The following is a 13,334-nucleotide window of genomic DNA, read 5'->3' on the forward strand; positions in this document are numbered from 1 at the left end:
GAGGGCTCTCCAGAGAACTGCGCTAGATAGAGAGGCTGCGAAGCCATGGCAGAACACGAGCCAAAAATCCGCTGGATGCGGAATTCAAGAAGCTCTTGTTCCTTTGCTTCAAGTCTAGATTGAGATTGCCATAAAACTCTTCTAAGACCGTGGTCAATACCCATAGACTAGTAACTGCTGTTCCTGTACTTCCTTGCTCGAGGGTGTGAGAAGGGTCGTGAATGTGGTTCGAATCCTTGCTTTATGATATTGCCAACTTCATACTGTAGTTCGTAGTCTATGTCGCCAAGAACCGCGAGTGCTAACCATTGCATGAAATGTCAATCATCACATATGGCTACAGCGGTTTTTGATGTCGCGCAGCATTAATTGAAGTTGTCACTTACTAGTACCTTAACCTCCACACCAAATGGCTTCCGCTCTCACTATACGCACCTAGTTGCGACGTCTACAGGTCTTTTGTTTAGTTCTTCTGTCCTCCTGTCTCTTGTGCCAAACGGATACCTTCCATTGCTTTCAGCGCGACGCCAAAACAACCCTTGCTTAGAGATGCGACAGATCGGCTAGGAAATACTATACCTCGACAACATCACCGAGTGCCGTGTAAGCCGCCAAGTTGAGGTAAAGCCTCTGACACTCTTGGTAAGTGAGCGCAGTATATGAGCACCAGCAGAACCAGAGTGAAGCATCTGGACAGCCCAGAAATGGTGTTGGAGGTAGGTGAAAAGTGCTATATTTGAGAAGCCGGCGCGACAACGTCGCCATCTGCTGGCAGGCAGAGCTTGCTCAGCTCCATTATGCACAAGGCGCTCACCGACTGTCGCGTGGTTATATCAAGGGATTCTTTGATGAAGGGGCACACCAGCAAGGGTTTCCTGTGGCCACCATAGGCAGATGCTGTGCTGTTGACGGCGTGTCCTCTATGTACATGGGCATGCTGGCAGTCGCAAACTGCCTTTGGGGGGAATTGCGCCACCGTACTGCCGTGGAGTGGACGAGGCTGCCAATGCCAATATTCCAGCCTGAGTGGCTACCTAGGTAGGTATCGATGGATGGATGCACGTTTCTCCCCAGAGCCACTTTTTTATTATGGACACTGTGGGCATATCGCGCAGTTCTGCCTGGGCTGCTGTGTCAACCCAATCCGTGTCACCAGATATGTTTATGTCTGTGACTGTGTGACAAGGTCCACGCCAGGACAACAATGCTGTTAGTTTTGGCCTGCCGTCCGGCCTGCGATGCTGCCCGACGTCCACCAACGTAAAACGCATTGTCGGTGGAGGAGGCTGACGGGAATCTGTCGAACTACTATCGCGGTGTAAGTGGATCGTCAATCTCTCCCGCGATCACTTCTGTCCACATCTGTGTGGGCGGTGGTCTGCGAAAGAAGAGGCGCAGACCGGGAACGCAGAAAAGGGCTGCTCTGCGTCGAGACTAACAATAAGTGCGTGGACACAATACACGCAGGCCGCTTCTGCTATTGATTACCGTCTCACTTACGGCTTATGCACTACTTGACTTGAGTGACCCGAGCGCATCTCTCGACATGGTCAGTCAACCTATCCTTGATATCCACACCGAACCCGATACCTCAACCCACGGAATACAATTTCAAGGACAAGAGAAGAAGAATACAACCATGGCTACTACGAAATATCTCTTTCGCTACAAGACCCTTGGGGGATACTTCCTCCAGGATGACCCCGGCACCTCAGCGAAAGACTTTGAGTTCACCAAGACGAACTTCGGCCTAATCTCCCGAGCCTACGATTCTGACAAGACCCTCCCCGACGGCGGAAAAGGGATGACGGACTGGCAACGATTCGAACATCATCTCACCAAGCTGAATGAGGAAGCTGCACAAAAGGCAAAAGAAAACAACGGTTCTGCCGCCCAGGTCATCACCCAGTACAAGCTACTCTTCCTCGGCCGCCATGGCAACGGATATCACAACATCGCCGAACGCTACTATGGCAGTGAGGCTTGGGATTGTCACTACTCGCTGCTGGACGGCGATCCAGATGGCATCATCGTTTGGTCGGATGCGCACTTGAGCAAAGAGGGTCTTCGACAGGCGAGGGACGTCAACGAGTTCTGGAAGAAACAAATGGCCGAGGAGAAAATGAGTCTTCCGCAAGCATATTACGTCAGTCCCCTTGATCGAGCACTGGAAACTCACAAGGTCAGCTACGACGGGCTTGTGTCGCCATTCGAACCAATCGTCATGGAACGTCTGCGTGAGGGCACAGGCCTCCATACCTGCGACCGGCGCAGTTCCCTCTCGTACATCCGCAAGCACTATCCGACCTACAACACTACGCGTGACCGTTTCCTCACCGAAGCCGATGAGTTGTTCGAACCCAAGCTTCGCGAGCCAGACGAAAAAATCGAGGAACGCCTGGGCAAACTGCTTGACCAAATCATGGCCGAGGAAAAGAACGAACGCATCAGCTTGACTAGCCACTCGGGTGCCATCGGCGCCATGTTACACGTCTTGGGTCATCGTCAATTCTCTGTTGCTACTGGAGCCGTCATTCCTGTTCTGGTTCAAGTCGACAAGATTGCAGTCCCAGCCGCACCCGCCGTTCCCGGTGAAACGAAGCGTGATCCTCTGTCTCCCAGACATGGCGGCAAGGCGGAAGGCGGCTCACACGCCGCAGCAGCAAACAAGGCTGACAATGACAATGTCTCTGCTACCACCACTGGCGACTCGGACTCGGATCTGTCCTCCTTCCCCCTACGTCCCGACGTCGACGAAATAGACGACAAGTCCACCTGGAACCCTGCACCTCCGTGCCCGCCGGGCCTCGACCTAGCTAACGTCGGTTTCGAGCGTAAGGGAATGTCGATCAAAGACTTCGTCGCCGGCGTCGAGAATGGAACCATCCAGCTCGAAGAAGTCGCTTTTCGATCCAATCCGTGAATACTGCACTGCACTGCATTCCAGCAGATGAACCCAACCTCAGTGAACCGGAAGGAAAATGGTTCACCGACCAACCCGACTGGACAAAGTGCAGGGTTTAAGGGTTCACTTAAGTCCGACTCTTGCTATTATTGCTGTTTCCCCACGAGCTAGATTGGTTACATGCCAACAACCGACACACTCATACTCCCCTGTATTCACCACCCCACCCCCTGACATCAACTGAGCTGGAATCAAAGGAAGGAAGGAATCGAATGAATTCGGTTCGACGCAGGAACCCACAAACGAACAAAATGCTATTGGCGTCGGTCCAGATCGGCCGGCTTGCAGGTTATGGCGTGGCGTGGCGTTGCGTTGCGTTTCGTTTCCAGATGGCTACTACTACGACTGCTCTTAGGTAGTTGAATTACCTTACTACTAGTACGTAGGTAGCAGTAGCAATGGCATGCAGTGCAGAATCAGCAGATAGCTTAGCTTACCCCCATCAATGAATGAATGAATCAATGAATCATACCTTAGGTTGATGTTGAGTCGCTTGCTTTTGCAAAAAAAGGTAACGTAGAGTAGCCCTGTCCTTGTACTTGCGTGTCTCTGAAATAGTAGTGTCTATCGTGCTAGTTTTTGGAGGCTTTTTGTTGCTACTACTGGTAGGAGTAGTGTCCGAATGTCTGCGCAATCCTGTGGCACTGTACCTTACATACCTACATATCTACTGATGTACATGTACAGTATACTAGTAGTAGGTACCAAAAGTAAGGTAGGAAGGCATGTTCAAGTTCTGGTCCAGTGTTGTCATCACTGGACGTCCCCAGGGACGTAGCACCTTATGCTGTACTACATAACACCGCAACTCACCGTCTTTTGAGTTTAAGCTCGATATGTGGAGACAACAATCCAGGAACAGTTCTGATACATATCAAGAAAATGCCCAAGTCATTGACTTGGTTTCCAGCTCTTAGAAAAACTATGCAGTGGCACAATGACAGACTCGCACATCGACTCCCAAAACCTCATATCGTCCCAGGTGGGAACACCCGAGACGACATTCATGACCGAACCGGAAATGCAGTGGAAGACGGCTTGATAGTATTTCTCTACCGGCACGTCCCTGTCCTCCTCCAACCATGCAAATGCACACCCGCGTCGCTCCAAAAAGCTCCGTTTGGTCGCGGCATCCGGGGGATACGCTTTGTCCAGGGTGGTTTCATGCCATATCTCGAGGAGCAGGATGCCCAATTCAACCAGGGCCTCGCGCAGGGGCAAGTCCGGGGAGGCAACACTGCCCTGGCTTGTTGCACCTGCACCTTGTGGGCATGGGCCGAACGACATGGACATGAAAGCTCGGTCCAGGTCAGCGCCGTCTTGGGGACTATGGAGAAACTTGATGGTCTCGGCACATAATCTCGGGGAACTCCAGGGTGTATGTAGCAGTTGCAAGAAATTTGACGTAATGGTCCAGGCCAGATACATTTTTGTCTTGGGTGACATCCTAACGGCAGTGGCACTTGGTGCTCCTCCTCCTCCTCCCACACGCGTGACCGTGGAGCCGGGTTGTAGTAACGCCTGGAGAGGGACTGTTTCTCTGGCTGTGGAGGCCAACGGCTTCAACTGCCCGGTAGCGGTCTTGCTACCTGCTATCCGGCGATCCTTCGTCAGAGCAAACGTGAGGTGTCGGTTGTTGTTACGTGCCGCTCCAATTGCGGAACAAATGTCCTTGATCTCCTCTGCGACCTCTACGGGTGGCTTGCTCTCCGGCACGTTGATTTTGACCCGAAGTTTCCTGCCGGCCGCGCCTTGGCTTCCGGCATTTGGAGAGTTGCAACATCCTGAATCTTGCTGATCCCGGCCAACAATGTAGACCATTGATTCGTGCCAGAGGCAGTTCGGTGCGCATATGTCAGTGGCAAAAATCAGCCTGAATGCTTGCACTGGTAGATCCTGTTTTTGACGTATCCGGTTTGGTGGATTTCCCAGCTCCTGAATGCGGTCCTCCAGCAGCAGCTTCACCTCGTGGCTCTGGTGGCAGTTAACGCCCCATCGTTTGAAAAGAGCTAGGTAGAGATCTTCTGCGTAGTTCCGCATCCTCCACAGCGCTGTTGCAAGCTTCTTGGCCCGTCGCGAAGGCTTCTGCTCAGCCATTTGATGGTTGGAAGAGATGAGCCGTTGGAGCCGGTCCAGCGTATCAATGGAAATCCTAAGCTTTTCACAATCTTTGTCGAAATCCTTGATCTTAAAAGTCAGAGAAATGCGAGCCTTCAAATCCGACCACCCCTTTTCACTCTGTTTGTTGGCTTCGAGGATTGAAGAAAGCTCGCTAGACTCCTAGCATTGTTCAGCCTTCACATTCACACGGTCCATGGTACAATATTGTCTCCTACCTTGATCGACGGGACGAGTCGGGCTACTTTGGTGATCAGATGCCGGAAGATCTGTTCGCAGTGTTCGAAAGCGCCTACCAAGACGTCGTAGTGACTTCCTAGATAGTCCTCCATTGCTTGTCTCGTATCAGAATCGGCGAGCATTGTTTGTATCCCGGAGTCATCGTCATCAGACGGAATCTCGCATCCACTGTTCTGAAGCATGCAATTGAGCAATAGTCTCAGCGCCAAGCGGTGCTCAGTCAAGGTGCGACAAAGCGTCTCGATGGTCTTTCGTTTGCGGATACCGCTTCCAACAGCGTTAATAGTCTCCTTGTATGAGCTCAACCCATCGACAACAAGCGGTATTATTCCAAGAATGAGGCCGACAACCTCGACACCAGACATTATGAGCAAACCAGCCCTGGAAAGGCATGGACGGCCACGCGCATACTGAGGACTCCGCGTATAGCCTCCAGGCTTTCGGTGTCTGTGCCCGATATGGTTCTACCCCTGGCTTTGTAGATTCTTCCTTCGCCGTCGAATAAGAGACGTATTGGGATAATCAAAGAGGCCGCAGGAAATAGAAAAACAGATACGGCACGAACCATCAGAATCAGCTCCCTACATGTCGTTAGGGTCGAGGGAAAGACTGGGGGCCATCTGTGGCGACTGCGCCGCAATAGTAGTGCCAGTGTTTCAGTTGAAGCGAGAGCACACCCGATGTTTCAGGCAAACCACACGCAGAAAGCAAGATCGGTCCCGCACCACCTGGAACGACCGCCCAGGGGCCACTGCAAAGCGTCGACCGGTGAAGTAGGGGTCGCCTTGCAATGGCCTTGCGAGGCCCACCGCCGCCTGCAGGTAAGCGCCCTGGCTTGGGAATTTCGCTTAGCTGCGCAGCTAGACCGACCCGATCAGAGTTGACTCCGGCCAGTTGAATCGTTGCTTTTGATCTTTGAACCAGCAAGGCAGACCAGGGAGATCAGAAGGTGCCATCTTTCTCAGTCCAGTTGACGTTCTCCCGTCAGACGGAACACAAGGGTAGCCACATGTCAGCCTCTCATTTGTTTCCGCGGCAGATCTGGGCGCGCCTAAGCACAATAGTTCCTCCAACACGACGAAGAAAACACGAATCGAAAGCCAGCTCAGCCAAGCGAGGAGCTAGGGTGATCGTCAATCATGGACAGGCGGCTCGGAGCGTCAGAAAGCAAGACGGGAAAGGCGAAACAAGGCACCGTGCAGGGTGTCACTTGTCGCGGATGGCGCCTCCCGCGCAACCTTGAGTTAGCGACATGGACAGCTTGAAGATTCAAGACCCAAGGTTCTCGTGCGACATGGCATAAATGGTCCCTCAGTCGGTCAACTCGGTGAGATAGCCATTACTGTTTGCCGGGGCACACGATGACACAGTAGATTGTTGATGATGGGACAGCGATGGCTCATCGGACTCAAGCATGGTCGCTCCCAACTCCACCAGATTGGCATCGCTAGGCAGAGGCGTCTCGATTTCTTTCCACGATGTTCTTGCTGTCCTAGATCCGAGCTCAAGCAGTGTCCGACTCGACGAAACGGACTCTGAAAGTCATGCTCTGTTTCTCTATGAATATGAACGATTCCACATATGGACGGTCGACCTGGGGCTTCTGGTTCCGGCGCACGGTTCCCTCGACTACCGGCTTCGCGAGGCGGACCGCCTGGCACACACATTTGAAGTGTTTTTGGCCGATTTGAACCAGTATCTGCAGGAAACACTTCAATTGAAGCGCTCACAGACATACCAGGACGATGGAAAGATCCGGCTCTCTACTCAGCCTTCTACACCTTCACAGCAAGCCCAGTTTGACGAGTCGGTGCTTGAGGACAGCAGCGATGAAGAAGATCTTCAACCGCAACAGCACCTACGGCTGCTCCTAGATAGTGTCAGGGAAGTTATTGACGGCCTATTCCGATTGTCCACAAGGATCAGGAACCCAGCAACAAGACTGGCCTCTTCCAAAGCAAAGCTGTTTCAGCAGATCGACGTCGACTCTGGAGTTGATCTCATCAAGGCTTTCGGCCATTATGATCATGACTATGTCCTTTCGCTGTTTGCCTGGTTTCAATCCAAAGCGCCCGAGGAAGCACGCACAGGCGACCTTGCTGCTCTTTGGCCGACAGACAGCCAGGCTGATCTGTGGCACCGAGACGAAGATTGCTCGCTGTGTGAGGCAAGGCAGCATGTAGCCGAGCAAGCCGCCTATGCTGGAAGCGAAGATCAGGAAGAGGAGGAGCCGACATGCTCGGCGGGAGGGATTCTGACATCTTTTCTTATACATCGCATTGCACGCGCCAATAATCAGCGGCGACAACAGTTTGGATACTGGAAACATCATCGAAGCAACCTCGTCAAACATACCCAGGCCACTCTTGAGCGAACATTTCCGCTTGTTCCTGCAAATGAAGAGCCTGCAAATTTGAATCCGGGGCATCAAGGGGCGACTCCTGCAGTTGGAAGGCAGGCCTTGAAACTCGCCGACTTGCTGGCTCCTCCCACAGTGACTACGGCCACCAGGCTCCAGCCGGCAGTGATAGAAAACATGGACGCCATGTCGGTGACATCTGTATCCGAATATGCTCCTTCGAGCTGGGCACCCGATCGTGAGCGAATTCAATTTCCACCACCGCCAAAGATATCCCCAGCTGAAAAGTTTTTCGAATGTCCCTATTGCTTCACCATCTGTCCCAGGCAGATGCTTTCAGAGAAGGCATGGAAGTATGATAACCTTGACCATCCTTACCTGAAACATGCTGAGTGACTCTGCAGGGCACATCTGATTCATGATCTACGTCCATATATCTGCACATATCCGGATTGCAAGTCCGCAGGCCAGCTATACGACACCCGCAGCGACTGGATCGAGCATGAAAATACCTTTCACAGAAAGCAGTGGCGCTGTCCCACTCACTCGGACGAACTGTACCCTACACTGAAGGCATTTAGGGAGCATATGGAAATGCTTCACCCAGCTGAGATCGACCTAATGAGCTCACAGACCTATCTTCGCTCCTGTGAATCATTCTCTGCCAGTGCAGATCGGCCATGTCCCATTTGTTTGTTTTCGGCTGCCGATGCAAGATCCTTGCACTCACATATTGCGCTTCACCTCGAGCGCCTTTCCCTCTTCTCTCTACCCAGGGGAGCAGGTGACGATGAAAAGGATGATGTCGGCTCCGATGTCGCCGTTGACGCGGTACAGCACTCACGGGGTGATGAATCTGAGCTTTCTGTGGACATTGGCGACGAGTGGGATAATCTCGAAGAGGCTGTACGGATGGGTGATGTTGAAAGGATCGAGTACATCCTCCGAGATCAGGCGACAGAGACAGATTCTCATTCAACAAAGCTCGATAACGCTTTGATCGAGGCTGCCAAAACCGGTGATATCGACGTCGTGGAGACTCTTCTAAAGCATGGAGCAACAGTAAGAGCACCAAGAGACGTTTACGACGATACTGCATTGATGGCAGCTGCGTCTCAAAACCACTCGGATGTCGTGAGTTTACTGCTACAACATGGTGCGGATGTTGATGCTTGCTGTGGTGCACGCACCGCTCTCAGCGTAGCATCGGAATGCGGACAACTTGAAGCGGCACGCACGCTCATAGAGCATGGCGCGGACGTAAACTTCCAAATCGAGGGACTCCCTATCGCATTGGAGGCGGCAGCAGCCCAGAACGAAGTCGATGTAGCCAAGGTACTTATTGAAAATGGAGCCGACCTTAATCTTTCAGGACAAGCCTCCTTGGATAGGGCATCAGCCAGCGGCCATCTCGAAATGGTTAACTTCCTGCTCACTGCCGGGATCCCTACAGTGGGGAACGAGGAGCATAGACCGCTGCACAGTGCTGCGGACTGCGGGCACGATAAAGTGGTAGCGAGGCTATTGGAGGCTGGGGCAGACGTCAATGCTAGGGCCATCGATGGACGCACTGCACTTCATGACGCTGTCACTTCTGGTAATAGCAGATGTGTGCAACTGCTTCTGGAAGCAGGAGCGGACCCAAACGCCACAAACGGGCTAGAGTCGCCCTTGCACTTGGCTTCGCGATATGGACACGAAGAAGCTGTCAAGTTGCTTATCGCCGCTGGAGCAGACCTTGAGATAACAAATCGCGTCAGTGGCACAGCACTTCAAACAGCAGCAAAAGCTGGTCACAGCCATATCGTTGATACTCTTCAGACTGCGGGTGCACGAACACAGCCCGAGGAATATAGCATGTCGGGCTTGATGGGAGAACATCTCTCTGCTGCTTCGCATGCCTCAAAGCCACAACCAGCTGACGTGCCCCGTCCATGGGACGTCCGTTCCGATTTCCACGATGCTGATGATCTTAATTTGACTCTACTGCATGACATTTCCCAAGATTCCATGGTGGCTTGTGTAAATTTCTCAGAGAATGGGAAGTATATCATCATCGGTTGTCGTCAGAGAGCTAAAATCTTCGAGGTCGATGACATTTCGGATGTAATTGAGCTGAGGCACGATGTGCAAGCTGATGCCGACGTTTATGTCCGCTCAGCCTGCTTTTCGCCAGACAATCGAATGGTCGCCACCGCAGCAGATGACAGCTCGGTCCTGCTGTGGGACTTCGACACAAGGAAACTCAATTCGGCTTTAATGGAGGGTGACGGGATCGGTACGTATCACGTCGCATTTTCCCCCGACGGTAAGAAGGTGGCGATGGCGTGTGGCGATGGTACAGTGCAGTTGTACAGCATCGAAGACCTAAACCGACAATGGTGGAAATTTGATGCTGGTGTCGCTGCGTTGGCATTTTCCCCTGATGCTCTTCTGCTGGCGGTGGGCACATTGGACAACCATTTATTTCTGACCGAACCTGGTGATGCCGGGCAGCAACCTTGCAGACTAGAAAAGGACGAGCATCAAGACTCGGTTATCAGCGTGGCATTTTCATCGAATAGCAGGAAGGTATTTACAGGCAGCCTGGATTGCACAGTGAAGAGCTGGGAAATCGTCGAGGTCGCCCCTGCAGAAATCAAATATCAGACCTTGACAATGCCTGGGCACGAGGTAAGTACTCTACCCGCCAAATGCTGATTATATTGCTCACCTAACCTCAAAGGACTATGTCCTCTCTGTCGCCGAACTAGCAACCACCGATTTGGTCGTATCTGGATCACGGGACAGAACAATCCGCATCTGGGACAGCGAGACCGGGGACCAGCGAGTGCTCTTGAAAGGACATAAAAACTCGGTCGTCTCTGTTGCAACTTGCCCAACAAGAAAACTGATAGCGAGTGGATCAGCAGACATGACATTCACGATCTGGCGGTATGACTGAAAGCATACCAGCTGGACAATGGTTAGACATGTACACTCATGGAGTCCTTCGGGTCGCTCTGCAAACACTGGGGCTCCACATCAAAGTCGCCAGTGACATACTTGGTGATGTGTGACAGGCACATGACATACTCTTTGATCTCTTTGCTCGTTTCGGTCTTTGTCTTGCTCGAAATAACACCACAAAGACTGTCACCGCTTTTGGCAAACAAAGCACTATTCACTGCCCTCTGAGCCTAGTACATCCGAGACAAAGGATACGCAAAGCACTGCAAGAACCACTTATATATATAACATGAAAAGAGCATAACTTGGATAGGATCAGTGAGCCAAATCGCTAACCAACATTTCCCTCAACTGACAATGGCAGCTTCACAAAGTGGAAAATTTGCAACCTTGGGTGCACGTGTGGTTGCGTCTTTCAGCGAGACGCTGCAAACCTTCGAAACAGGCCAGAACGAAGACGGCGACATCTTTTCCGAGGCACTTTTTATAATTCAGAATGAGTTTGAGTATTTCCAGATGTTCGCCACTCGAGTTCCGCTTTTCGCTGTTGGTGATCGCTCCGTGGATTCACAACTCTTGCCGAGCGAGTGTCGGGTCGGCCAACTGGGCGGATTGCTTGAAACATACTTGACTCAGCTGGACTCAAACCTGCAAGAGTGTGTCGAGCTCTGCCGTACCGAAAGAGGTCGAAAAGTGACGGATCCTCAGACTGCAGAGAGCAGCGAACTTGAAGGCAACACACATACCACGGATCCTGAGACCTTCTCGCAGAGCTTAGGCGATGACTGCCTGGATCGTGTTGTCTTCGACGACAGTGATGAAGAAGAAGTGACTCCATCTGAACATCTGGGTCTCCTGATGGAACAAATCCATGACATTAGATGCAGCATGCTTGGGTTTTTCAGTCACCATTGGGCCAACATCCACGAATAAGTGCGAGATGATGATGAGCACTGGGAGGAGGACGAAGAATACAGTTGAAGCGTCCTAGGGGCAATTGTGCTACCATACACCTGACGATACTACATAGTACACTGGCAGTATCGACCTGGGTAGGTCTATTAGGTAATTCTATTAGCTCTTGCCATTGGCCGTCTGGGAGCGGTGCTTAATAAGCAACACTATGAACACATTATTGGAAACTTGGTAGTATTTAGGGTGTATGATGGTCCTCATCGGCACCCAATTCCGTCCCCAGTCGGCCCATTATTATTATTGTAGTAGGAAGAAGCGATGACTCAATCATGGCTGGTCTCGGCGACACTCTGCAATGGCAACTTCTAGATGCAGGCCTGAGGCTGTTGGCCACACAACTCGCCTCAATTCAACTCGTTTCAACTCAACACATCTCAACACACCTCAACACACCTCATCTCACCACAACTCGACTCAGTGCAACGACTTCGATTTCCTCACGATACTATACCTCCACATCTCCTTGCCTTGCGTTGCAATCACCATCACACGATCGTCGGCAGAGCCCTTAAGACCTTTGTACGTCTTGTAAACCCGTGACCATGGCCGACAACGAATGGGACAGTGTCACCCGCATTGGCAGTAGAGTTCGAGCCGGTGGCGGCGCTGCTGAGCGCGAGCGAGTTGTCAAAGGGAGAACTGCCCTCAACGCAGCTCAACGATCCGGCGCCATCGTCTTGACCGAGAAGAAGTATGGCGGCACCAACACAGTAAGCAATTTTCAAGGCAGCCCTCTCCGCACCATGGGGCTTGTTTTCGTTCACATCTGACCTCATGACCACAGAAATCAAACGTTGAGGGACAACATGCGACCAAAGTCGACCGTTCCGACGATATCGTGCCTGTCAAAACGGTCGGCAAGGAAGTTTCCCTAGCCATCATCAAACGCCGAAACGAGATGCAACCGAAGTTGACACAGAAGGACCTGGCCACGAAGGTCAATGAGCCTGTGTCGGTAATACAAGCCTTGGAAAAGGGTGACGCCCAACCCAATCAGCAGGTGCTCGCCAAACTCGAACGAGTTCTGGGCGTCAAGCTCCGGGGGAAGGGCATTGGCACACCCTATGGCGCCCGGAAGGGCAATTGATGTGAATGCAAGAGGAGGGCCACATGCAACAGAAAGCATGCCGTTTGAGTGCCTAGCCGCGGCTTCATTGCCGTTGCCAATCTGCGAGCGGATGGTGCTGAAAGCCAGTTACGCCAGCAGCCTTAGCCTTATGCAAGGCCTTTGACAGTTGACTGGAGTCCGGGAAAGCTGGGTTTTCCACGTGGAATCTTTCGGAGTTAGAAAGAGTCGGGTATTATATGGACGGGGACTGGGTTCGGTTCATTGCCGAGAAGTCATCTGTGAGCGGCTGGACTGCGAATCTCAGAAGCCTGCCAGAACTAAAGGTGATGGAGATGGATTCGCTGAATCAGAGGCATTGAAAAGGGGGTATACTGCCTGTGAAGGCATTTTTACAGCTTCGTCCAAACGGTTCCCAATTATAGAGCACGAATTCACAGATGTCCAATGGCATATTCACCTCTTTCATCCCCTGCACATTCGCAAACTTTCGGGCCTGCTAACACATTCCCATCGCCCTACTGCACCACTGTAGCAGACTCTCTGTCATTTGTTTCCAGACTTTCTGGCCCTTCCGTTAAGAGGTCCTACCAGAATAGAGGCAATGCGGTGAGCGGAAACGTAGCGTAATAATGATGCAGCGGGGGAATATAATTATCTCG

At 52.0% G+C, this 13,334-nt stretch overlaps 5 protein-coding genes across 5 annotated transcripts; 4 read left to right on the forward strand and 1 right to left on the reverse strand.

Annotated features, from left to right (window-relative positions):
• Positions 1–1,639: 1,639 nt before the first annotated feature.
• On the forward strand, positions 1,640–2,923 carry HMPREF1120_06782 (uncharacterized protein; the record flags this gene model as incomplete). Its single annotated transcript, XM_009160992.1, has 1 exon — positions 1,640–2,923. The coding sequence occupies one exon, from the start codon at positions 1,640–1,642 to the stop codon at positions 2,921–2,923; it is 1,284 nt and encodes a 427-aa protein (XP_009159240.1).
• Positions 2,924–3,550: 627 nt separating this feature from the next.
• HMPREF1120_06783 (uncharacterized protein) lies at positions 3,551–13,182 on the reverse strand. The gene is made up of 4 exons (XM_009160993.1): positions 10,635–13,182; positions 10,396–10,572; positions 5,302–10,344; positions 3,551–5,245 (listed from the first exon to the last, which is right to left on the reverse strand). Exons 3-4 carry the CDS (start codon positions 5,686–5,688, stop codon positions 3,857–3,859), a joined length of 1,776 nt encoding a protein of 591 aa, XP_009159241.1. The 5' UTR covers positions 5,689–10,344; positions 10,396–10,572; positions 10,635–13,182; the 3' UTR covers positions 3,551–3,856.
• On the forward strand, positions 6,738–10,626 carry HMPREF1120_06784 (glucose repression regulatory protein TUP1; the record flags this gene model as incomplete). The annotated part of the gene is made up of 3 exons (XM_009160994.1): positions 6,738–8,035; positions 8,087–10,355; positions 10,408–10,626. 3 exons carry the CDS (start codon positions 6,738–6,740, stop codon positions 10,624–10,626), a joined length of 3,786 nt encoding a protein of 1,261 aa, XP_009159242.1.
• HMPREF1120_06785 (uncharacterized protein) lies at positions 10,989–11,564 on the forward strand (the record flags this gene model as incomplete). Its single annotated transcript, XM_009160995.1, has 1 exon — positions 10,989–11,564. The coding sequence occupies one exon, from the start codon at positions 10,989–10,991 to the stop codon at positions 11,562–11,564; it is 576 nt and encodes a 191-aa protein (XP_009159243.1).
• Positions 12,149–12,693, forward strand: HMPREF1120_06786 (transcription factor; the record flags this gene model as incomplete). The annotated part of the gene is made up of 2 exons (XM_009160996.1): positions 12,149–12,316; positions 12,391–12,693. The coding sequence occupies 2 exons, from the start codon at positions 12,149–12,151 to the stop codon at positions 12,691–12,693; spliced, it is 471 nt and encodes a 156-aa protein (XP_009159244.1).
• Positions 13,183–13,334: the final 152 nt, after the last annotated feature.

The sequence above is a fragment of the Exophiala dermatitidis genome, assembly GCF_000230625.1.
Source record: "Exophiala dermatitidis NIH/UT8656 unplaced genomic scaffold supercont1.5, whole genome shotgun sequence".
Classification (NCBI taxonomy): Eukaryota; Fungi; Ascomycota; class Eurotiomycetes; order Chaetothyriales; family Herpotrichiellaceae; genus Exophiala; species Exophiala dermatitidis.

Bases quoted from the DNA above. Each gene is read 5' to 3' on its own strand.
- HMPREF1120_06783 (XM_009160993.1), bottom strand. From the start codon at position 5,688: ATGTCTGGTGTCGAGGTTGTCGGCCTCATTCTTGGAATAATACCGCTT. The intron at 5,246-5,301 runs GTAGGAGACAAT...GAACAATGCTAG, and splicing joins GACTCGTCCCGTCGATCAAG to GAGTCTAGCGAGCTTTCTTC.